Consider the following 26,909-nt stretch of genomic DNA (forward strand, 5'->3'; position numbering starts at 1 on the left):
TATCTCTACAAAAGCATGATCAGATTTTTTTGCAGTTTTAAATAATGATATTTCTTTCTTGAGCTCAGGGCCTGAGCACTGTCCTTGGACTTTCTCAAGGCTAGAGCTCTACCACTTGAGGCTCAGCACCACTTCTGGCTTTTTTTTTTTTTTCTATATATGTGGTACTGAGGAATCGAACCCGGGTTTTCATGCATGCTAGGCAAGCACTTTAACTACTAGGCCAAACTCCAGGCCCATAATCATATTTCATTTAACTGGACCCAGGTAAACCTGGGAATATTACAAACATGAATATTTATCTTTTCCAAACACAACTCAAACTATAGTCCTCAAGACATGTTTATGGCCTGTTTTATTTCTTATTAATTGATTCAGAGAATTCTTTAAAATTAAGTAAGTGACAAGATGTCCTGTGTTCCACATGCCACTTCCTTTAACTAGATTGAGGCAGCAGAATGGGGTCAATCTGCAGTCTATTAAAACCAGCACTGTGAAACAGATGGGCTACCAGACACACTGAAGTGAGCAGAATCCTAACAGAGCACATCCAAACATGTGGAAGTGGCCAATCACAGGAAGAAAAGTCAGCATTCTTAAGCACATACCACAAACCAAAGGCTGGCTGAGCTCAGAATTACAAAGCACTCCATGGAGCACAGTTCTATTATAATCACTCACACATAAAAAAGTCAAGATTCAGAAGGCAAATATAACTAACTAGGTCTTCCCAACATCCAAACGTGTAATTAGACTCAATGACTCTTTAATGTTTGCACTTGTGTTTTTCCAGAGTATATTGTGTCTTCTTGGTTTATGAAGTGAAAGGAAACATGCCCTCGGGGCCATCATCTTATTTTCAAATTGTCCTTCACCAATCAAGTCAGAAACAAAGAATCTGACTTCACATTCTTATTTGTTTGGAATAAAAATTAGTGTTTCTATTGAGCAACCACTGTCTTCTAGCAGGCTAAAAATTTCACTATCTGAATTCTGGCTGAATGAGTATTGTGAGAACTTCTTTCTCTATGCAAAAAATTAAAATCCTTGTTTCTGGATTTCAACCTCCTTGGCAAATTTACTTCAGCTACAGTCTTCCAGTTACACACAAAATATGATTACATTGGAATGTGAAAACTCTAGTATAATATTATATGCTTTTGGAGCCCGGTACAAGATTCACTTCTTTGATAGTTTTTTTTTCCCTAAAATGAGAGATGGCTTATACTATATTTTCAATGTTACTGTATTGTGTGACAGAGCACTCTGCCCTGCTCTCCAGGGTTACAGCTCTCTTTGTCAGCCCTTGCCCTTGGGCAGGGACAAGGACTGCTTAGGCTTGAATGCAGACTTAATACGGACAAGGCAATGGGCAACAGTGGTCATAGGCAAGATCCTTGGCAGCAGCAGACCTGGTCTAAATTTCAGCTGGCCACTTACTAGTTTCACATGACTTTTAGCAGCATGTCATACCTAAGTTCTCTAGTTCTCCTCTAAAAACTGGGTGCAATCAAGCCTTCCACAGCATTTTGAGGGCTGCGGAAAATAATGCACAGGTGTTTAGCAGGGGGCTAGGGTAGGCATGCAGGCAGGAACAAGACACACTATTTCCCAGGTGCTTCTCGGTCAGGATAAAATCACCTACAGATACCTGTTTACCTGTTTCACAACCATGCTCTCCCTGTTTTTATTTTTTCTCCTTTTGATGTTGCTGGCAGTTAAATTTAGGGTTTTTATGTTCCCAGGCAAGCTCTCTACCATCTGAGCAAGACTCCCAGCCTTCTTGTGTTAGTCATTTCTCAGACATGTTTTCATCCCTTTCACACTGGCAAGCCTTGGAGCATGGTCCATCTGTCTACACACCAACCACATAGGTGGGGTAACAAATGTACAACGCATGACCAGTTTGTTGTTTGAGATCCCCGTCCCAGGATTCTCCTATTTCCACCCGTTTTAGGTTAGTTACTAGTGCTTATAGTTAAACTTTCTATGTTATGGCTAGCTGTGCAACTTATAAACATGAGAAGTTTTGCCCATGTAAAAAGTAAGCATTGGGGCCAGGAGTGAGGCTTAGTAGTAGAGTGCTTGCCGAGCATGCATGAAGCTCTGGGTTCAATTCCTTGGTACCACATATACAGAAAAAGCCAGAAATGGTGCTATGGTTCAAGTGGTAGAGTGCTAACTTTGAGAAAGCTAGAGGACAGTGTCCAGGTCCTGAGTTTAAGCTCCAGGGCTGGTAAAACAAAAAAACAAAAGTCAGCATAGCACAGCTTATGTACTGTCTAAATAAGGCACCATGAAGGATAAATGACAGAAGGAAGAGAAACGTACCCAGAAACGTGCCCAGAATATGACAGTCTCTTGGGATCTTAGCATTTCCAAGAACCAGTCTGACGTTTATTTTACCTTAAACTGAAACATAATCATAGCAAAATATTTTTCCATATATTTTTATTGTAATTAATAAAAGGGTTCCATTATATTCACCAGATAGAAGGTGCATTACTTTACATACAATGATACCCTTTCTCATGTCATGGTCCCTATTCCCCCCCCCTCGTTTTGTTTTCCCCCTTCCCTATCCAATTTCAAATAACCCATCAAGCATACATACCATATATCAGATAATAAGGTGAAATACTGTAACAATATGAGATAACCAAGGGACAGCAAAAGAGATGAGAGATAACATAGTACATTAAGGACAATAATCACTCATTATATGGCTTTTGTTTTTATATCCTGGAGGTCCTTTCATTTAGCATCTTACTATCTGGCCTTATGTATCTAGGTTTTGATCTATTGTAAATCTCTGCTAGGAAAGCCCAAGGTTTCTACTGATTATGACAAATGAGGGAAACCATTGAGCCGATGTTCCTTTCAGTCTGGCTTACTTCACTTAATATGATTTTTTTCTAAGTCTTTCCATTTCCTTACAAATAGGACGATGTCGTTCTTTCTGACAGCAGCATAGAATTCCATTGTGTACAAATACCATATCTTGTTGATCCACTCATCAAGTGAGGGACATCTGGGTTGGTTCACATAGCAAAATCTTAAGTCAAGGAAATGCCTTTGGCTTTTAATTAAGGCAAGGAATCCACTCAGATGGAGAAGCGTATGCTTTGCGGGGCAGCATTCTTCTTTTCTCTGTAATTACATGCCACAGTGTAGATGTCTTACTATCCTTTTCCAATTATGCTTGAGGTAAATATTAGATAAGCAAATGAGAGAACAGTCAATGTCTAGGAACAGGACAGTGTCTGAACGCCCACACTTGCGTCTCCTCCCGTTTGTTCTTTTTTTCATCTAAAAGCAATCCCTCACCAATTATGTCCCAACCAGGCCCAGGCAACTAAAGACAATTTTGAAATATGTGTGTGTGTGTGTGTGTCTTTCCTACAAAATGAAGACAAGTGAGGGAAAGGAGGGATGAATAGGAATGTTGAATGGGGATAACATTGATCAAGATGCATTGTATTCATAAACTGTTCTGTTAAATGACAACTCTTTTGTACAACTACTTAAGGATAATAAAAAAAAACATTGAAAATATATTGAATAATCCATTATTCTGCCTCAATTCCAGAATGCACTAATTGGAGCTATGTGTCTAAATCAGACGAAAGGGAAAGCTGAGTAGGAGATGTAGGTTAGGCAGCTCAGCATACAGGGTCACCGCTGGCCAGTGTCAGACTCGGATGCACCACAGCTCAAGGAGCAACGGCCCATTGTATTGTTTGGCTAGAATGCTTCCAAATGCTTCCAAATGTTCCCAAGAGTTAAAGGGTTGGTCCCAAGCCTGAGGTGCTCATGGGAGCTGGTGGAACCTTTAGGAAGTGGAGCTAGTGAAAAGAGTTAGGGTTCTTCTTTGAAGGAACAGGCGGACTCGACCCTAATTCTCCTTTTGCCTTCTGTTTGTTCACTCCTGCCAGGATGAACATACTGTGCCCAAGGGCAACAGAGACAAGTAACCTTGGAAGTCTCTCAGGTACTTCTCATGCGAATGAGATGCTAACTCTTCCCAAGTGGACTAGCTCAGACTCCCAGGGGGTTGGTCCAGGCTAAGAAGGACTTGCGCTCAGTAACAAGTAGGGCTGCAACAAATGCCAGGGAGACATATAAAAATGCTGTCATGATATTCAACATATAAACGTGAATATGGTTGAAAATGGGAGAGAAGGGGGGAATTATGAAAGGGGGGATATTGATCAACATTCATTGTACTCGCAAATTGATATGCTGAACCTAAATCCCTTTGGTTTAGTTTTAAATTTTATTGTAAAAGTGATGTACCAAAGGGTCACAGTTACATAAGTCATAAGTCAGGTATAGTACACTTCCTTCTGAACACTGACCTACTCCCTCGTTCTTTCCCAATTGTCCCTCCCATCTCCCCCCTTCCCCCTTCTGTAGTTCACTTCCAGCACACTGTCTAGTGAATATCACTGCTGAAATGATTCACCCTTTGTCCCACTGTGACACTCCTGGTACAACTACTTAAAGATAAATACTGTCTTTAAATGTAGGTTTTCTGGTTTTGAGTGACAAAAGGGTTTCTCTCTGCACACCTTCATTATTTTTTAATGCCAGGGCTGAACACACTCATTGAGTAAACAGATTGGAGATGGAGACTCTCAGGTGGATCCAAAGGGTTCTTCTAGCTGCCCCTAAAATGCCTGCTACATATGAAATGCCTCAGAACCTGGAGGGTACCACCTTCAAGGGAATTCAGAAAAGAATTCTAGAATGAAGAGTCTTTAAAATGAAAGTCTTTTTGCAGTAACACCATAGCAATAGCTTTACTTATTAAGGATCTTTTCAGGAACAGGATCCAGACGACTCTTCAGTGATTTAAGATGAAGACATTTTGATCAATAAGCCTCTTTAAATATAACTTTACAAACAGAACATCAGCTGGGAAAGGGGAAAAAAAAAGGAATGTAATCAGTGAATTCAGTGGGTATCATCAGGATACCAAGGGGGAAAAAACTCTCCAGAAAGCTTTCAACAACCAACTAACGGCTCTGCCTAAGAGGAAGGTGAACTCTGGGAGAGAAAGATGGCGTTACACAGGAAAGATGGAGGCTGTGGTGCACAAAAGGGAACCGAGGCTACTGCTTTCTACTCTATGCAGGGGAGTCCCCCTGTGCAGGAATTAGTGCTATTCAAGGAGATAAAATAAGACCCTGTTACAGCACTGTTCCACAATTTCACAGGCATCTAACAATCCTCATCTCTTTCCTGACACCTTCAATGGTTGCCTTGGTGTCACAGCAGTTGGCAGCCGAACTGTAAGTGCTTTAACTAAAACTGAGTTTCTCTGTGGTGCACACAAAGTTACATGGATTAGACTCAGATTCCCAAGAGCTGGAGTATTTCAAAACTCCCACAGCTTCTAATTTATACCTCGCAGCCCTTGGACACAAGAGAAGGAGCTTCTGCAAAGCCAGGGAAAGCCTAGCCTATGAAAATGACTTTCTCCATTCTTCCATATCAACCCCTCAGGCCTGGAAAACCTCCAGAGGTAAAGCCAGGTTCCACAAGACAACTAATTAAGTCCTACAATCTTTTAGAACTGTGTCTCTAAATTCATTTTGTTCTGCCTGGTGCAATCATTTGGCCAAGTAAATAGATGTATATATGCTTATACTGTAGTTCTGTATTTTATTTTAGCTCATTTTCCCATCTGTTTAATAGGGTACAGATGGGCTCTTGGTGTGACTGGCAAAATTGGATTTGCATGAAAAACATAAATCAGATTGACGGTAGCATTGAGCTCTGCACAGCTCTCAGGAGTGGGTCTAACACTGGCCTACAAGTGAGAAGCCATTTTGATGGCTTAGGACGAACTACACAGCTGAACTGCTTCATTAGATTCATTTAGCAATAAGCCTTACAAGGTAATACAAACATTTGGCAGGCATTTTAAGGATGCTTTATTGTATTTCTGTGGTTAGTTTAAGCAGAATTAAACCAACATGGGAGTTTTTAACACCAAGTGAGTTTCGGGTTTTTTTTGTTTTTTTTCCCCTTTAGGTAGTAACAGGGTTTGAACTTGGGACTTAGCACTTACTAAGCAGGCATTCTACTGCTAAGTCCAGTGTCCAGCCATTTTTTTTTAATGTGCACTGGTTATTTTTGGAGACAAGTTTTTGCTTCCTGACCAGGTACATGCCTAGACTGAAATCCACTTATACTAAGCGTCCTAACCAGAATGTAATAATGCATCTATTTTCTTCCACTAAGATGGAATCTCAGGATTTTTTTTCCTGCGTAGGATTGGCCTGGAACCATAATCTTCTCAATCTCTGACTTCCTGTAGCTAAAACTTTTGATAAGCCTGTACCACCATAACCGGCTATTAGTTGATGAGGGGTTTCAAGAGCTTTTCTGCTTGGGTTGGCCTCAACTTCTGATCCTCCTGATCTCAGCTTCCCAGGTGTTTATGAACAATAGGCATGAATCACTGGCCCCAGCATGTTAGGTGAGAGTTTAACAGAGACAACATCTAAATTAGAATACAAATACAGCAGATGTAAAACAGACTTCATGAAAAGACGTCACAGACTCTGTAAGATAGATGCCTGATGCTTCCCCTCAGACAGGTGTTTGCAACCAAGTGTTATTCCCAAAGCCCAACACAGAGCTCATGTGCATCTTGCACCAGTGCTTGAGACACATGAGGGATTCCTGACACATGCCTGCCACTTCCTCCCTGGTATCTCTGGCAATGGTGTCCCAAAGCCACATTTTAAAAAAGCATCACTGATAGTTAGAATGCAAATCTATTTAGTTTATAGATTTATAAAGACACATGGTGAAAAGACATGTTTTTGACCCAGCAGTAGACAGTGAGAGATGAAAGTTACCAATCCTTGTGAAAAACTTCTTTCCATCTTATGGTCAGCCATGAGAACCATGAGCACAGTATCCTGAGTGAAAACATCACAGACACATGGAAAGCATTAGGCTCACCACAGACCTACCTCATCACGTTTCTGACGGTCCAACGGGAAGGTACAAAGGATTAATTACACACATTTCTACATAGACAGGCACAGTGGATTGGCTCATAACCACTTGACAAGTGTCTGTAGAAAAACAGGTCTAAGCTTTCAGCATAGTTATAAAATTCCTGAAGGGGAAGCCATGTAATGTGGGCTGGAGCTTGCCAGCGAGGACACCCTGAATTGCCAGGTACTGGAGTTCAAAGAAATTGATTCCTGTGGCTCTCGAGTTTGGTCAGTGAGAAACCACAGACTCATATCCTTGCTGTGTCTTAGCTACATTACTACTTTGGTAATATCTTTATCTATAGAAGCCAGGAAGGTAAAAAACATGGGCTTACTGTATAAAAGAGTATAAATATGGGTAATTTATTTCATGGTGTAGGAATCACCCCTTTGTAAGGTGACCTGCCAACGTTGAAAATGAAACAAGAGTTTTAAATGAAGAAGATTTGTATTGCTTGTTAGGTGATACAATCGTCATGTCTCCTGGGAAGACTGATGGATGATCTGAGGTCACCATTATACCCTTAGAACCTGTCGTGTGCCAGTGCTAAGGGGAGTTGAGGATTAGACAGGCCATGACCTGAAGTCATTAGCTTTACGATGCCAATGACCAAGCAAAGAGGTTGGTTGCTGGAGGAGGTATTTACACAGCTTCGATAATTGTGTGTGTGTGTGTGTGTGTGTGTGTGTGTGTGTGTGTGTGTGTGAAACAAGTGTTGGAGAATCTGACCCATACTCTAGAGGATCTAAACTTTTCTGAAGAAAGAACAGTAAGTCTGCAATTTGAAAGATGAGAAATCAGCTAAAAGGCAGAGGTTCTAGGAAGAGGGAGATGCGAGATTTCAGCATCAGGCTGATTGAAGTATGTTTGTAAATCATGTAAAAGTCCCAAGTCTTCAGCAAGGGGAAGTTACTGAAGGTTTAAGCAAGGAGATATACTGGCCAATGAATTTTTAAAATGTGGACCCCATGTTCTATCCTGAAAGATTCTGATGGACTGAGACAGTTTCTTAAGTCTCAGTTTTAAAGAGATTGCAGGAAATGGTATGCAAAACCAAGTTTGGGAACGATTGCTACAGGACATTACCTGTACATCTATCTTGAATAGGTGTTTCATAAAAATATGCTTAGTATGAAAAAGCTTGCCTTGCTCATTTTCCCCCCCTTTGGCTACATTATAGCAGATCCTGAATCAAAAGCAACACCAGCATATCACTCCTTTAGGGGACTGTCTACCATCTGAAACAGGTGAATGAGTGATGGCATGGTACAGTAACCACTATCAATACCCTGTGCATACTACCAGCCACCTGCTACCACTTCAGCATACCTAATGCTTGCCAGTCATATGTGCCCTGCCTGCCTGCAGGGTTTGGAAGGAAACTGGTATGTGACTAGCTTAGGTTCTCATTCCCATGCTGGGCAGTGTTGAGATGTGTGGCTTACATCGAATCCCAGTGTTTCCCCAGTGGTTCTTTGCTTCTACCATAGAGAAGAGAACCGGTATGACAACTAAGCTTCTTCCAGCTCCTGCCCTGCTCCTCCTCTTTCCTCCCTGGCTCCACTGTGGATGTTCCCAGCAATCCACCTGCAATCAAACCCTTGGTTCAGAGGTTGCTTCCTGCAGTGAGAAATGCATGAAAAAAACCAAAGTGCTCAGAGAACGGCACTCAGAATTTTAGCATATCATAAGGAAAAATGAAAATAATATTTGTGAGAACCCAACTGAAGATATTTCATCCACGTGAGCAAACAATTATGAGAAAAGGAGAACACGACTGTCCACTGGAAGAAGCATCCTGCTTGAATAATCTGCTCAGTTTAACCTGGGACTTTTAATGAAATTGGCCAACCATTCTTTTGCTCTTAAGGAAAACACAGGTTGAGTATCTTCAAATGAAAAAATGAAAACTTCTAATGTAAACATGCTCCAAAAAAACCAAACAAACTAACAAAACAGAAACAGAGTGATTATGGAGCATTTCTGACTAGGAATAGGAAAGGTCAGGCTAATCCCCCCCCCACCATTCACAAATAAGCAAAAACCCAAGATCTTCTCTTTCCAAGCATTTTGGACAAGTAACACTGAGCTAGTACTATGAAACAAATAAAAAAAATCTATATTATTCTGAGTAATACAAATAAAACATTAGTTATTTATCTATTGTTTCTTACAGACTGTCTAAATTCTAAGAGCTTTCATTTACAATATTCATCTCATATAAGCCTCATAAACTGAGATTCAAAGCAAAAATGGATTAATTCATCATGGGTGTTATACCTTGCAGGTAGGGAAGCTAAGGTGTGAGACTCAGTAGCACATTCTGCTTTCAATCACCACTATGTGGAAGCAAGAGCTACAGTACAGACTGGCTGTCCCAAAGCATTAAAGTTTGGTAGGATAAAAAAACAAACAAATAAAAGCTGAAGGAATTTCAGCTCATCACAGATTTGTAACTCCAATGTTTTAGCATCTCTTGTTAGTTAACGTCTCTTTAGGACAGAGAGAAAGCATTAAAAGAAAAAGGTTGCCTCAAACAATATTTCTCAGGAAAATAACATTTCAGAAAAAAATATGAGGGCTGGGAAGATGGCTTAGTGGTAGAGTGCTTGCTTAGCATGTATGAAACCCTGGGTTCGATTCCTTAGTACAACATACACAGAAAAAGCAGGAAGTGGCTTTGTGGCTTGAGTGGCAGAACATTAGCCTTCAGCAAAAGGAGCTCAGGGACAGTGCTTAGTTCCTGAGTTCAAGTCCCAGGACAGGAAAAAAATATGTATGAGAAATAAGAATTATCCTCGTATAATACTAATTATAGCACCAGAAGCTACTTAATAATGACTTTTTATACATCCATGATACTTTATTTTTAGAAAAGTTTTGCTTTTCTGCCAGAAATTGCCTTACTACCCTTAGGGTTTGAGGAACCTTTTAATTAAGGAGAAAGTGCATAATCCTCCAAATAAATTTTTTTTGTGTGAGACTTTTTTTTTTTTTTTGCCAGTCCTGGGCTTGAGCTCAGGGCCTGAGCACTATCCTTTGGCTTTCTCAAGGCTAGAGCTCTACCACTTGAGCCTCAGCACCATTTCTGGCTTTTTTTATGTATGTGGTACCGAGGAATCGAACCCAGGTCTTCATGCATGCTAGGAAAGCACTCTACCACTAGGCCAAACTCCTGGCCCCCGCCAAACAATTTTTATTCTAACCTCTGGGCATACTGACTGTCCACTGGTAGAACTGGAAATGAGCAGCAAAATTCTACATATCCAGCTGTAAAATCTACCTGGCAGTTGTTTCCCATCTCTCATATATTGAAATCATAGCTTTGTGTGGGTCAGGCAGAAGAGTGAGAGCTGAGAAGATATAGTTAAAGCAAATGAGTTTATAATGTTCAGTGCAAAATAGCAAGGCAAATTCCTGAAATGCTCTACAGAAACACCAGTCTTCTTACACTATGACCAGTGGAATTCCTCCAAACACAATTCCAGGGCAGAAGCAGAGCACAGGACTCTGTCAGCATCTTCCCCAAGTTAGACATGTGCATCTCTGACCACTTTTGCCATAAACAATACACAATGACATTAAAATATACACATATAATGAACAAGGAAGTACCAAGCCAGGAAGACACAGATAGCTCATGCCTGTAATCTTAGCTACTCAGGAGACAAAGACCTGAGGATCTTGGTTTAGTCAACCCAGGCAGGAAAGTCTATGAGACTCTTATTTCTAATTAACCATCAGAAAACAGGAAGTAAAACTGTGGCTCAAAGTGGCAGACACTAGCCCTGAGCAAAAAGACCTCAAGGACAGTGCTTAGGCCTTGAGTTCAAGCCATATAACTGACAAAATAGAGAGAAAGAAAAAGAGGGTGAGAGAGAGGGAGGAGGGAGGAAAGGATAGAGAGAGAAGAAAGGAAGAAAGAAGGGAGGAAGAGAGGAAAGGGAGGAAAAGGAGAGAAGGAGAGAAGGAGGGAGGAAGGGAAAGAGGGAGGGAGGAAGGAAGGAAGGAGACCATCAGTTACTATTACTACTAGCAGCAGGTACAGTGTTTTCCTGAAAAGGACATGCAGCACTGGAAACAAGGGGAGACCATTTCTTAGCCTACTTAGGACAGATGTTTCCAGTCTTGGGTTACATTTAAATTGCAGCGAGATGGGATCTCACTATGTTAACAGAATTCCCAGGCTCAAGCAATCTGATTGTCTCAGCTTCCCAAGCAGCTGGAATTATGAGTGTCCACTACCCTAGCTGAGTCCATGACCCTAGCGGAGTTCACTACCCTAGCTCAGTTCACTTTAAAGTTTATAAGTAGAGACAGTCAACAAGATAAAAAGACTCCAGTTGTTTTACGAAAAGATGAGGCAGGATGAAAGATGGGGAGCTTTTTAGTTCTAAATTCTACTACTACCATCTCACTTCACATGCATTCAAGTGCATTTTCAGCCACCCTGCAAGAAAACCCCACCACAAAACATGAACATCTGAGTGAGACAGACAGACTCTTCAATCAGAGTGCTGCCAAACAAAACAAATGCCATCGCTTTAATTACCTGATTTCAGGAGATGACGAGCTTTCATTCGCATCTGCTCTTTTAGTTCTTGGAAATGTTGGACCAGCTGGAGGTATCTGACCACTTAAGCGATCTGGGAAAATGTGGTCTTTATTCAAGTTGATTTCTGAATAGGGACAATTGGCAGCACTAACAGATTAAAAGAGAAAAAGAAAAGAGAATACTTCCATTAGACCATATTTACTTCTTGCAATTAAAATGACAGACTACAGAATATGTAACTCCACAAGTGAGATGAGCCTGTTAGATATATTTCTATATGTGTGCATATGATTAAACATCCAGTATAGAATGTATGTTTAAAACAATTTAAGGGCTAGGAGTATGGCCTCTTGGTAGAGTGCTTGGCTAGTATGCATGAAGCCCTTGGTTTGATTCCTCTGTAGCACATACACAGAAAAAGCCAGAAATGGTGTTGTGGCTCAAGTGGTAGAACATTAGCCTTGAGAAAGCCCAAGGACAGTGCCCAGGCCCTGAGTTCAAGCCCCAGGACTGGCAAAACAAACAAACATAATCTTTCTACTAGATTTTTACCTGCTACCATCTTGGAAATTGACAATTGGTCACAGAAGGATTACTTTGAACTGTCCTATGAATAGGTACGACCTGGAGCAATCACTGGAAATAATTAGAGGAGGCTGGTGATAGAAATCTTAGAGAGACAATGATCCAACCAACAGAGCAGATCTGCTCTATTTAATTTCTTTTGGAACAACTACTGCCTTCCAAAGAAATTAGAGTACTCCACAGATTATTCTTGTCTCCAGATCTGCACCTATAGCTGACATCCAAGGAAAATACTTATGGGGTATAGTCCAACCAGCCCCTAATGTGGAAAGGGACCAGGGGCCAACTTGGATAATGGCTCCATCTAACTCATTTCCTTGCATCTGTGCTTACAGGAGGGTAACTCACATGACTAGATTGCTTTGCTAAGCAGAGGAATTGAAGCCACCCAGTGTCCAGGGCTGAGCCTCAACCTTTCCACTGGGCCACTGTGTCTAAGTCTTCTCACTCCATACTTCTCAACATGCTGTCTGTCTTGCCCTCTGTTTTGAGGAAGTCTTTTTAAATCTGGAAATTCCATGGACCTTAAGTAAAGTATTATTGTTTCTTAGGTGCTCCTTTCTTGTGTGATACAAGTTGACAATCACCCAGAGAAAAATTTTTACCCGTCATCAAGAGAATCTAAGAGGACAGAAGAGTTTGAATATCCTCACAGACAATTCTAATGGCCTGTAGAACCAGATCTCTTCTAAGCAAATAAAGGAACATGTATCTTTCTTTTAATTATGTGTTACCATATATTTATATTTTAAGTAAAAGAAAAAGTAACATCTGATTACATGTTGCTATAAACATATACAACATTGATTAAACAGTATCAAACAACAACAACTAGTAATAATTATGGAGAACTTAGGCAATGGGCTCTCTGCTTGACACAGAATATTTCAGTCTTCCCGACTTCCATAGAAAGGCATTTTATATGACAAACTAGAAGTTAAAAGGGGAGATGGGTACTGCATAACCATATGCATAAAGAACTATGTAACTTTACAATGGGATCAATGCCATGAACAAATTAGGACAGTGAGACACAGTAAGAACAGGGTGTTTTAATGGATGAGAAGGAAGGGATTCCTTGAAGAAGGGTTTGAGTAGAGACCTGACGGTGGGGAAGTTGGTACTAAGTCTGCATTCCCTCATGTTTAGAAAATAGTATTTCACAAAATGGGAGAAAAGGCCTGGTGTGTTGAGAAAGAGACAGCTTGGCTAGAGGGTGGAAACAAGTTGAGCTCCAGAAACTGGTTTCTGATTATTTTTCATGCACTAAGTTTCCAAGTAAGGCTTGTTTCTTCACAGTATTTATATAACCTATGATGTGCACACACACACACACACACACACACACACACACACACACACTTCTGCAATTCTTCAGAGTGCACAGGGATAGCTTCAGATAGCATTACTTTTTCCTGTAAGGATGTTATTAGGTTGTACCCTGTTCCATTAACAAATTATTAAATATTAGCCATGTAGATAAACACTCCCAATACTCCCTCTTAGGATGCTTTACCTAGGAAACCCTGAACAATTTTATCCATGGCTCTCCACTGCCACTTAAAAAAAAATCCCTTCTAGTTGTAAATATATTTTCCTAAGCAATCAGACAACACAGTTTGTTTACACAGCCAATCTCATGCTCAGTGTTGACAAAAACAAAAGGCAGGCTCTATCAGGCAACCTTGCTCTGTAGGAGAGCCTCTCCAAGCTAAGAAGGGAGACAGAGGGCCATTCAGGGCTGTGCTGCATACTTGCTTCTGCCAGTGTGAGATTTTGGGCTCTGACTCATCTGCAAACCGTGCTCAAGTCTCAGACTGCTGAGAGGATTAATGAGTCACACATGTGAGTCACACATGTACGTCACATCTGAGTGCCTCCAACATAGGAAGTCATTAATCCATCCTACACATTACGATGGCTTAAAAGGGGGAAGAGTGACATGTAACCCCTACTAGATAAAAGAATACTAGCAAAATGACAACAAACATTAACAACCACCTCTAAAATTCCTCCACACAGCTTATTGGTACAGACAACACTTCCTCAGAGAAAGTGGGTGCTTTTCTGAGGGTTACTCAACATACATCCCTATCTGGCTCTATTTACATCCGAGGGGCCTCCTTAGAAGTGAGGCCTGCCTAACCCTACAAGGGGACCAAAACAGGCACTCACACAGTATGTGATGGAAAGCTTAGTGCTGAATACCTGCTCACAGATTACAGGTATATATGAACCCAGAGTTAGACATTTAATTCCATAGACCTCAGAAATATTTTTGGAGGCTGCTAGAAATGCTCTGGCTTGTCACATTTTCTTGATTCAGGTCTCCAAGATAAATTTCACACAGAGAAGATGCATGTTTGAAGGCACTAGGTATGTAGAGTATGTACTTTTATATAAACCACGACTCTCTTTTAACCCTCTCCTGTCCTTTGCCTTCTCAGTAGGCCAAATGACAAAGAGAAATGCCAAGATGCAACCACATGACTGCTCATGCCAGTTGTGAAGGGCATGCCCGTCACTGGATACCCATTCGTAGCAATGAGAAGAGCCTCCTCTCTCTCACTGATCATCTGTAGCACAACACGGTACGAGGTCACATTCTCACACTTCATTATTGAGGTGCACGTGCAGTTTCTATCATTTCTTAGATCAAAATTGATTTGTAGTCTTCAGGAGTAGTAATCATAAATGCCCATCAAGATACAGTCTTTTGCCCATGTGACAATAAAACTGACGATTCTTGCTAAAAGAGCAACTTTCCTTGTTACCTAAGCAAAGAATGCATGTTTTGATCTATGCAGTTTCCCAGCAAATTAATCCGAAGAGAATTTCCTCATTATGTTTTCCTAAACACAGCATTCTTAGCAAGGACAGAAGTAAGTCCAGTAAAATGAACCTTTCAGAAAATATCCATGATGCAGCAAGCTATTCCACAAGTCTACTAATGAAATGGAAAACAGGCTCCGCCAGCTGAGGATTAATGTCCTGCCAGAAAGGGGTGTTAGAGGCTGTGAATAGGACAGCTGGCCAAGGAGTCTAAGAAAATGGCTGGGCAGGGAGGACAGCAGTTAGATAGAAGCTAGAACCTGCCCCTAGCTCTGTGAATGGCATTCCTTTGTCCAAAGACCCCTGTCCACAAACTCTGTCGAAGGCACATACTGTGCTAGCATTGCCCTGCACCGAACAATGAATACAGCTTCCTCATCAGTGCTCCTCTTTTATCTAAAATAAGTGAATTACTTTCCTTCAAGAAATGAGGAATTCCCTAGTATGGCTGCAATTACTCGGGATTCCCTAGGAATCATTCCCTGAATCACTCATCATTTTCTCCCCTTCCTGAACAGCACCACATCTATGGAGAAATACCCCAAAGACAACCTTCGAAACTGAGGACCTTTGAGGTTCACCTGAACACACAGGGGAAAGGCAGCCCTGAAGACTGGTGGGGACACTGGGAGGGAACATGGCTATCACCAAAGACCATGCTGTCATGGGTAAACCTGGCCACTCAGAGATTCCAAGCACATCACTACCAGTGGACCCTTTCCCTCTCAAATACCAAATCAAAATTTTAAATACTCAGTTGCATCTCAGCAACAAAGTGTCACCATTCACCTACATTTTTTTGTTGATATTGTTCTTTTCCTTCACAATTTGAACAAGCATCTTCAGTCTAATGAACATGATAGGACTGTATAGGAAAAAGGTCCATATGCAAGGTTTGATTTTAGTTACTGTTCTCTCTCATATTTTAGCTAAATTATGTCATTTATAAGTAAATACATAAGTCTGAAACTTGAGCTGTGACTAATTCGTATAGCAAAGTACTGAGAGGCAGAGGAAGATATCAAGAACAAAACTATAGAGTCAGCCTCTGTGTTCACCAATGGATTAAATGATACAGTACACACACACATGGGTATATTATATTCAGTCAAAAAAGAATGAAATAAAGTCCATCTTGGTACAATTGAACTATAAATTATATTAAGTAAAATAAACCGCTGTCATATGGGGAATCTACACCCAAAAATAAAAACAAAATGATCTGAGTGTAAACCTGGGGGCAGAGGGAGCAATCAGTGGGAGAAGGAGGAGTGAGAGAAAGGGGTGAATGATCAATATAACCAAAGTAATTTATGCATATATATGAAACTAGAATAATGAAACCCATTCTAAGTGTGTAACAAGGAGTAAGAAAGAACAATATAGAAGATAATTTTGATGGAAATATTCATGTATGGAAATACTACAACAAAACCCTTTTGTACCATTAATATCCTAATTTTAAAAATAGAGGTAAAAAAAAAGGGAAAGATCAGATCCTCAAGGTGTAAGAAGTTTCCCTACCAGCTATTAGGTAAAACAAATTAAAATCTCTCTAGTATTACTATGGTCTCATCAAAGCTTGTAAGATGTAATGATTCCTGAATCACACAGGCTATTCAACATACAGAAAGTAATTAGTATAATCCCGACCACAGACTACATAATCTATGTTACTTGACTTGCTGAAAAAGCTACTCCTCAAAAATATTTACTGAACAAAGGAATATTTTCCATGGTTTCTGGACATGCCATGGAAATTTAGCGGTCTCATGAAGTACTTCCTACATGCAGCCTTACATACTGATCTAAAAGAAACCTAGTTGTCTTCACTAGCCAATATTCAGCAATGTCAAATAAGCAACATGATTAACTTAGTTTCATTGAATCCTGTAACTTTCCATTTGCAATAAAACAGAGTTTTAAGTGGAATTTCCATAATGTCCTTTTATTCTGGAATCTACTGAACTCATAAAAACTCGGGAAGAATACTGCAAAAGGAAGATAAGCAAGACTGAGGTGGCAGGAATGAGAGAGACAACTGCATCCAGAGAAAGTAATTACACCAATTTGCAGCTTCTATTAATTTTTTTTTTACCAGTCCTGGGCTTGAACTCAGGGCCTGAGCATTGCCCTTGGACTTTCTCAAGGCTAGAGCTCTACCACTTGAGCCTCAGCACCACTCCTGGCTTTTTTTTTTCTATGTATGTGGTACCGAGGAATTGAACCCGGGTCCTCGTGCATGCTAGGCAAGCACTTTAACCACTAGGCCAAACTCCCGGCCCCAGCTTCTATTAATTTTTAGAGGTGAAATTTTAGAAATTTTAAAGATCTAGATTCCCAACCTATAAAACTGAATGAATGAGAAGTCATTTTTTTCTTAGTGGGCAATCTAATTAACATGTTTACACTTGCACTGACAAATTACTGTTTTCATATATAACCAAATGGTATGTTTCTGTTCCTTAAAAATATCCCAGATAAATCACAGTAATTTATTGCAATTTCCATTAGTATTCTAAAAATGCTACAAAGATCTCCACATCATCTAAATAATACATCATATTTAAATGTTTTGTTTCCTTTTCAACTGTCTTAAGAGTAAGAGAAAAAAATATCAAGGGAATTATTTTTGACCATTACATGTTTATGGCTAAGTATGAGCATTATTTAAACATCCACAGCATTAAGTCACAATAATATTACCCTTACTATTCAAAACATAGTCATTTAATCACATAGTAGTTTTACCAAATAATTTTTAACTTCTTCTCACCATTAATGGCCAATTCAAACTAATCATTTCAGAAGTCATGTATATATAAAACTAATCAGGACTGCCAAGAACAGCATAACTAGAGTAAATCTATTTTAAACCATAAATACATTTTATTCCAGGAAGATTTAACTTTAGACACAACCTTTATTTTATATGTTCTCTATGGGAACCCTATTTCTTCTGAATATGAATGTAAAATCAGTTCCATCTGTCTACACACAAGCACAACTTGTTGCAAACATAAGGAGCAAAGGGCTCCCTCCCGCTGTGACCATGTACAAAATCCTCATGTGAGAGGTGGAGAACACATACCTGTTAGGGCCCAGGTGCCTTGCTCTCTTAAAATGGCCAATCCCTTTACACCCTAGAGTTGAGCATCCTCCACTTTCTGAAGGCTCCATTAATTCTGCAGAGCCTATGGAAAAGCAAAGAGGGAAAGAAGGGGCCACAAGTTAAGTGGATGGTTGTACAAGTTAAATATCTGGGGTCAGAATAAGGAAGGAAAAGAATCTCTAAATAATCAATTATGGAATCAATACATAAAAAACAGAAAAAGTAGTTGGGCTTGTAAAAATCAAAACCATCTTAAATTTTCTACTTTGAAAGAATCTCAATGACTCTATTCACACATTTTATCTTTCCTCAGTAATAAAATAGTAAACACTGATATACTCTTCTTTCAAAACATACTTTAGTGGCTGGGAGTGTAGTTTAGTGCTTGCCTAGCATGCATAAAGTCCTGGGCTCTATTCCTCAGTAGCACATAAACAGTAAAAGCCAGAAGTGGTGTTTTGACTCAAGTGTAGAGCAAAGTGCAGATCCTTGAGCAAGAAAAAGCTCAGGGACAGTGACCAGGTCCTGGGTTCAAGACCCAGGACTGGCAAACAAAACAAAACAAACGAACAAAAACAAAATAAAAAATATATAAATTAGAAGCCAGGTGCTAGTGGCTTACACCTGTAATCCTAGTACTCAGAAGGCTGAGATATGAAGACTGTGGTTTGAAGCCAGCTCAGGCAGAAAAGTCTGTGAGACTCTTTCCTCCAGTTACCACCAAAAAAAAAGCAGAAAGTGGTAGAGCACCGCTGCCTAGGAATAGCCGAACACCATGGGAACATGTAGAATGGGCATGCAGGCTCCTCCAGCCCTCATCTCCGTCACACTGACCATGCAGGGTGTAGGTACTCACCCGTGGGTGCAGAGCTAAGCAGTCAGGTACAAATATATATCTATGTTTACACATATACGTTTGGTTGAAAAGCATGTGTACGCACATCTGGTTTTTTTAAAAAATTGTTTTTCCAAACATAAAGGTGAACCTGGATGTTCCTTTTGGCATGGTCTCCCTTGGTTTGTACCTCACCTTATATATTATCCGTAGCAATATGAATGTGTTTTATGGTAGTTGCGTGGTAAACATTCTATGGATGCCTTATACTTACCTACTATTGGTTTCAAGGTTTTTAGTTTCTTTCCTCGATGTGCTGCCCTGATGACCATGCACATGTATCACTGTGTCATACCCAGTGTACATGTAACATACAGAAACAAAGCCACGAGACAGGGAAGAACACTAAGTTGTTCAAACTTAAGGAAAAAGTGCTGCATTCACTGTATTTCTTTCTATAGCAATCAATATGTCTTCAAATTGAGAACATGGTAGGTTCTTTGTATATCTATTTTAAAACTGAATTCAATTTATGTTTTATTCTTATAATTGCAGGTTCACCTACAGGTATTAGCAATAATAAGTAAATAGGAGCTTTCTTTTACAGTTTCTTTGCCTTACCCACTCCCCAAACAATTTGGAAAGCTACAACAGAAAGTTACTATAAGGATAGTGAAATTGATACATTAAACTTTAGTATTCTTACCAATTATCTTCCACAAAACCCTACACTTAGTTATGAAGACAATGTTGGCTTCTAAATAAAAGTAAACAAATTGCTATATATCTTTACTTTTCCATGTGGCAATTTTTGAATTTGTGTGACTATAAAAATATTATGACTATAGCTGGGTGCTGGTGGCTCACACCTGTAATCCTAGCTACTCAGGAGGCTGAGATCTGAGGATCACGTTTCAAAGCCAGCCACGGCATGAAAGTCGGTAAGGCTCTTATCTCCAATTAACCACAAAAAACCAGAAGTGGTGCTGTGGTTCAAGTGGTAGAGCTGAAGAGCTCAGGGACAGCACTCAGGCCCAGAGTTCAAGCTCCACAACTGATCAAAACAACGACACCACCAACAACAAAATCCTCCCCATGTACAACAAATGTATGCTAATGGGAAAAAAATTTTGTTAAAAGTAAAAAACAGGAAGTGATGTTATCTGGCCCATAAACTCCTGATACATTTGATTAAAGTTTTATATCCATCTCTCAAAAAGGAAAGAAAAAGAAAAATTATGCAAACCACACAAGAGAATGAAAGCATTTGCCAAGATATCCTTGTGTATCCTTACTCAGAGGCGCCTGAAGAGGATGACCAGTTTTGGAACACCAGCCCACTGGGTGAATATCAGGAGAATCTGCATCTATCCAGTAGTCATAGCAAGCATTCCAGCCATCAAAGTGAACCTGGATACCAGAGAGACATCAATAATCATAAAAATACCTAGGGTATCTTCTGTGCTCACTCTATAATCATTTGCATTCTCTTTTAACATATCTCAGAAAGTTTAATACTCTGTCAACAATTTCAATTATTTAAATACTTCACTCACAGAACAAAATAAAAGGCACTTCTGAATACCTTCAATAAATTAACCACCAATAAATGCCTTACAGAGGCACTGCTGAGTCAGTATCTTTCAACACTGAGCAAGGACAGGAACTGAGTTGTAACATATTCAAACAATCAACACCACACACCCAATAAATACTGAAATAATGAAAAAAAATTAGGAGGGAGGAAGAGAGATAAGAGGGAGGAGTGGACAGGAACTGATTTCATGTAAATATAAAGCAAAGCTTTAAAAATCAAAATCCAGAGCTGAGAATGTGGCTTAGTGGTAGAGTGCTTGCCTATTATACATGAAGCCCTGGGTTTGGTTCCTCAGTATCACATAAACAGAAAAAGCTGGAAGTGGTGATATGGCTGAAGTGGAGTGCTAGCCTTGAGCAAAAGAAGCTAAGGAACAGTGCCCAGCCTTGAGTTCAAGCCCCAGGACTGGAAAAGAAAAAAAAAATCCATTACCCTACTAGAAATACCCAGTTTACAGTTTTTAAAATATCCTTTCTGTAAGTAATTATAGCATCTCTCAAAGGCAGGCTGTAAGATAACCACTATTAATATTTTTAATGAAGTTCATGTAAAGAGATAGTTGCTCTTTCAGTCAAGGATATTACCATGCTTGCTAATATCAGGTAATATCTACCTGATATTAGGAAATATATATGTATATATATTTTTACATTCTCCAATAAAAAGATCTACTGAAATGCCTTATATATTTTGCTTTTAAATTATGTTGGCAATTAGTTCTTTAAGGTCTGTGAATCTTTCATTCCATACAAGGCAACAGGTACCAGACAGAAAAATTCCCACATTGAAAGGTAAATAATAAACATCCTAGAAGAATGCATGATATAAGTTACTTGTTATCACAACAAGAGACCAAATTTAAACCCATAAAAGACAAGACTGTTCAATTTGAGTAAATAAAAATATAAAGTTTCAGTGACAAGTATTACCAAACAAGATGGAAAACCCATAAAACTGTATTTTATGGGTTTGAAAAACTGTATTTGCTGTGACAAGATATTCCTTAGCTTATTTTTTTTTTTTTGCGAGTCCTGGGCTTGAGCTCAGGCCTGAGCACTGTCCTTGGATTTTCTCAAGGCTAGAGCTCTACCACTTGAGCCTCAGCACCATTTCTGGCTTTTTTCTATGTATGTGGTACCAAGGAATCGAACCCAAGCCTTAGTGCATGCTAGGGAAGCACTCTGCCACTAGGCCAAACTCCCGGCCCTCCTTAGCTTATTAAACATCATGGATTAATATAAAAAGATGAAAATCTAAAAGAAATATAGAAAATACATGTCCATGGATTATTATCAATATAATCGGTATGAGTTTAGTATCATGGTGTACACTCTAATCCTAACTGAGCCAGTTGTCAAAGAGATTCCAGAAACCAGAGGCCCATAAACCAGATGAAAGGAATCATAATGGAGTAAGAGGTACAAAACAACTTCAGAAGAAAGCCGCACTTCAATGCTGGCTTTATATGACAGGAAATGGTTCTCTATCTAGAATATGTGATCTAGCTACAATATGAAGGGGATGTAAAGCCACTGTACTGACATCTGCAAACAAAGAATCAGAAAACACATTTCGCAGCCAGGCCTATAATCCTAGTTACTCAGAGAGCTGAGATCTGAGGATCATTGTTCAAAGCCAGCCCAAGCACTAAAGACAGGGAGGCTCTTATCTCCAATTAACCACCAGAAAACCACAAGTGGCGCTGAGGCTCAAGGGGAAGGGTGGTAGCCTTGAGCTGAAGAGCTCAGTGGCAATGTCCAGGCCTTGGGGTAGTGCAGTAGGTAGCCTTGAGCTGAAGAGCTCAGGGACAGCACCCAGGCCCAGAGTTCAAGCCCCATGATCTTCAAAAAGAAGACACAAAAAGAGATGTTTCAGCAAGCTAAGAGTATACCAGACCAAACAAAATGTGTGATCACAACTCTTAGCTTCTAAGAAAAACGAGATACAAATGAGTTGGTTAGCAAAGAGAAATTACAGGATGAACGCTCTGTGAAGGCAGCACCTGTCCACTCAGGCTAGTACAAGTAACTGTCTCAACTGTAGGAAGAGCGCTCAAGAACGAAAGACAGAAAGATTAACTACTAAAGGCTACAGTTAGTCTGTGAATTCTGAGTCAAAAGACATCAAGTCGATAGAAGAACTTGTAAATTTTTAGAAGAAAACAGAAAAATTAAAGAAATAAAAAGAACTATGAAGTAATTATTAAGTCCAGGAAATACAAAAAGCAATAAAGGAAAAGCAATTTGGAAAGACTGTTCAGCAGTGTACAGATTTACTTATTCATAATATTAACATGGAAGAAAAACCAACATTGCTATACTGAAATGATAAAGCACAAGAATGGCCAGATCTAAATTCATAAAAGAAATCATTAAGAAAATTTTGCATAGATAAGCTGAAGATAAAGAGAATATATGAAATATTTTACAAAATATGAGATAAAATGTTAGTAATGACTAGAAGACTGTAAAGTTCCTGCCACTGGGGAGCCAGAATGGGGGTGGAGGTGGGGGGGATGAGGAGGGACAGGGCAGACTGTACTCTTTTGATGCCAAGAAAATGCAAGATTTTGGCAAACACATTCTGGTCATTTTTTTCTTCAACAACATCTGGTACAATCTATAAAAAGTTTAAACTTTTTATTGTACTGGTTCGAGATGCAAAATATCATATATTATATAACATAAAAGTTGGTTTTCATTCAGTTCACAAGTTGACTTTATTCCTGAGAAACTTGAAAAGAAAGCTACATGAGTTATTTCCCTCTTTCTCTTCTTATATGTCAGAAAGCTTCTTCTATTCTCCAAAGTTTCTGATAAATCTGGAACTGAGTTGTTGTCCTTGTTTACTGACCTTTAAAGGAGATTATAAATACCAATGTATTTGCACAGCAGTTGTGAGACTCTCCAATAATTACGCAAAGATATCCACTGCAAAGCCTACAGCCAGCTCCTTTTTGAATGTCAAGGATTGGCCAGGAAGGAAGTTGTTTTAGGAAGAGTTCAGCTGTAAGAGCTCACTGAACTGCCCATCTCAGAATATTTGACCTGTCCGTGTCAAAAAATCCCACATGTCAAATCAAATCTGAGGTTTTAAATTTCAAAGTTAATATATGCTCCAGAAACCAAACTATTAATGAGAAAAACTTAAGAGTTCAGTCTTGATCCTCTTGCTACACATTGGTATATTTCCTTACCGAATTGGTTATGTATCTTTTCTTTGAAGAAAAAAATGGAATATTACACCTGAATATACACCTGATAGTATTAAATATTCTTAGGAAATATTTAATTCTAATATGATGGAGATATACTATAGATACAGTAACTGCTACAGTGGTTGTTCTCAGTGTCAACTACTATACTCAGGACTGTACATTTTCCATTGAGCCATCTTTGCATATTCCTTAAGATGTTATCTTCTTTTTTTTTTTTTAAAGAGCAGTCTTAAAGAATGAAGTAGTTCACTTTATTCTGAACAGCATATTATCTTAATACCTTCTATTTCTACTTTTTCCAAATATACATTCGGAACACTAAATTGTCACTCATAATTAAAGAGAAAGCATTTCTAAAAAGTGAAAGGAAAACCTCAGATGAATGCATTCCTATGGTTTGACTAATTTAATTGTAGGGCTTAAGTAGCTACAAAAGATACCACTAAGACATCTTGAAACAAAAATCAAAACCAAACCACACCAGAAAACACTTACCTTTATCCGATGATCATCAGTGTCTGCAACAGTGGCTACTCTGATAAAAATGGGGTTTCTCTTGTCCACAACCTCAAGCTTCATTTTTTTCTGGAATCCATGTGGAGGTTTCTGCCATGACAAAAAAGTTTTAGAAAGAGAGGTTTTAGGGGAAGAGCAGGTGGACTCAACGGCACAAAGAATAATAAACATATGAGCTATTTTGGGCACCAACCTTTCTAACTACTCTCAAGTTACCAGACTGGCTCTGGATGGCACCTTCTCAATAAAAAAAAAAACAAAACAAAACACATAACCCCTACACACATGGAAGAGAACGGCGTGAGAACCTCATGGAGGAATCAGCAGAAACACTGACACAAAGATACGACAGTCATTTGATAGGAAATTGTTCTCACTGACTGGAGGCGATGTGGCAAAAGACAATAAGCATGAAATTCAATTTTAGAAAGAGAAAAAAAATATTGAAGACGATGAAAAAGATACCAAGGTTAGGAATGAGGATGGATGTAAAAAGTAGAAGACAGCTTAGCAAAAGAAAATGAGACCTCAAAACAAACAAGATGGGTCTTAGGAATAAGATATCTGAATATTTGGCAGAACCATAAACCTGTGAAGAGGCGACAGAAGGCAAGGTGACTGGTTTGGTGTTAAACAAATGACCTAAACTTTCTGTAAAGAGTGTAATATAATGAAAGTGTTGTTGCACAGTTAATTATAAGAACTATGTACAGGACACAAAACAATCAATACAAGACACCCGAAAGGGAACACAGCAGACACTTTCGTGGCTCCCTCTGAGATGACGCTAGACACAGAGGCTGATCTTGCCACAGTTCCATCCTGTGTGAAGCCAGGTGTGGTACAGTAGAGACAGCACATAAAAACCAACAAATACCACATAACTCTTCACATTATTCCTCTTTAAATCCCTATCTTACCATCAGGGGAAGTCATAAAAATTCTTTAAATTTGGGGCTGGGAGTTTGGCCTAGTGGTAGAGTGCTTGCCTAGCATGCACGAAGACCTGGGTTCGATCCCTCGGTACCACATACATAGAAAAAAGCCGGAAGTGGTGCTGTGGCTCAAATGGTAGAGTGTTAGCCTTGAGAAAGTCCATGGACAGTGCTCAGGCCCTGAGCCCAAGCCCAGGACTGGCAAAAAAAAAAAAAATCTTTAAATTTCTCTTCACATAATACAGTTTTGCTCTTCAAATTCTTTATGTTCTTTTCATTTACATTTGGATCCAAATCTATAAATGTTATCACTAAAAAAATATCTACACAAAAGTATCATTTGAAGAAAATTACTGTCTATGATAGATGTGGCTATATTTTTCAGACTATTTTTACTCTATCCTATTCTATCTATTCTGTTCTGTTCTATTCTATCCTATCTTAACCTATCTTAATCTATTCTATGCTCTATTCTTCTTTTTGTGAGACAGGGTCTAGAATGTATCATCCTCTTTTGTCTCATCCTTTAGAGTGCTGAGATTATAGTTGTGTACTATCCTATTTAACTATTAAATGTTTATGTTTTCCTTTAAATTCATGAGAAAATATAGATGATAAAAATATTTGTTTCTTTAACTGATACCACTTGGATTTTTAATGACAGAATTAGTAGGTATGGATTTGGATATAGATTAAACCAAAATCCAGACTGGAAGAAAAGCTATGCTACATAAAAAGAAACTTTGTTTAAGAATTTGGTAAGTTATTTGAGGTAAAAAATATGCCAATGTATTTCATTTCCTCTTGTTCCTTTGAACAGAAACAAAGTTTACTCTGAATCCTACTAAAACAGCATCCCCACTTGCCATAAACAAATTCAAAGGAATTACAAATATAATTTTCATTTGCAAGCATTTTCGTGGCAGTACTTGGTCTTTCAGAATAGTTAGCAAATAAAAAAGAAGTTAGCTGTAATATTTCAACCACTGGAGTCTTAAGTAGCATTATTTTCCAAGAAAACTTTAAAGTCCAAAATGCAAGTATTTTTATATGCTAACAACAAAAATTTCAGTAACAATGATGATTTTCAAAATTGTAAAACTTAAACTGGGACCCAGTGGTTCAATGCCTATAATCTTAACTACTTAGGAGACTGAGATCTCAGATGAGAATTGCTGTTCAAAGTCAGCCCACAGCAGGAAAGTCCATTATATTCTATATCCTATTAACCACCAGAAAACTGGAAGTAGAGCTGTGGCTCAAAATGGTAGAGTGAAAAAAAAGTCCAGGACACCACCCAGGATCTGAGTTCAAGCCCCAAGACTGAAAAAGAGAAAAAAGTAAAACTCTAAACTTATTATAGTTGGTTTCTCTTTTCTTTTCATTCCTACCCAGCCTTGCCAACACCATCTTTTTCTATTCTTAAATTTCATGAACAAATAATATATCAACACAAACTAATCAAACAGTGTGAAATGCATTGTCTTACCACTTTGAAAGCTCTTGCAGGAGCAGGTAAAGAATTTGTTTCTTCTAAATATTTATCCCAAGAAAAGTGTTTCACATTGGGATGACCTAAAAAACAAAGAAAGATACAAATCCTATAAAACTTAACCAAAATGCCAGTGAGAACAAGAAACTACCCTAAAAAAATTATGGAGTTATAATTACAACTATGACCTAGGAATTAACACTCATATACACCTAA

The 26,909-nt window shown here is 39.0% G+C and overlaps 1 protein-coding gene across 5 annotated transcripts in view; it reads right to left on the bottom strand.

The window, feature by feature from the left end:
- Positions 1-26,909, bottom strand: part of L3mbtl3 (L3MBTL histone methyl-lysine binding protein 3) — a 93,535-nt gene that overhangs the window by 13,529 nt on the left and 53,097 nt on the right. For all 5 annotated transcript variants that reach the window (XM_090338140.1, XM_090338139.1, XM_090338138.1 and 2 more), the window contains 5 exons: positions 26,691-26,776; positions 24,246-24,356; positions 20,232-20,346; positions 18,081-18,183; positions 11,570-11,719 (listed from right to left, as the gene is read on the bottom strand). In XM_090338140.1, the coding sequence (XP_090194266.1) occupies positions 11,570-11,719; positions 18,081-18,183; positions 20,232-20,346; positions 24,246-24,356; positions 26,691-26,776 (565 nt within the window). The remainder of the gene's footprint in view (positions 1-11,569; positions 11,720-18,080; positions 18,184-20,231; positions 20,347-24,245; positions 24,357-26,690; positions 26,777-26,909) is intronic.

Source organism: Megascapheus bottae, chromosome 8 (genome assembly GCF_031878675.1).
Source record: "Megascapheus bottae isolate mThoBot1 chromosome 8, mThoBot2.hap1, whole genome shotgun sequence".
Classification (NCBI taxonomy): Eukaryota; Metazoa; Chordata; class Mammalia; order Rodentia; family Geomyidae; genus Megascapheus; species Megascapheus bottae.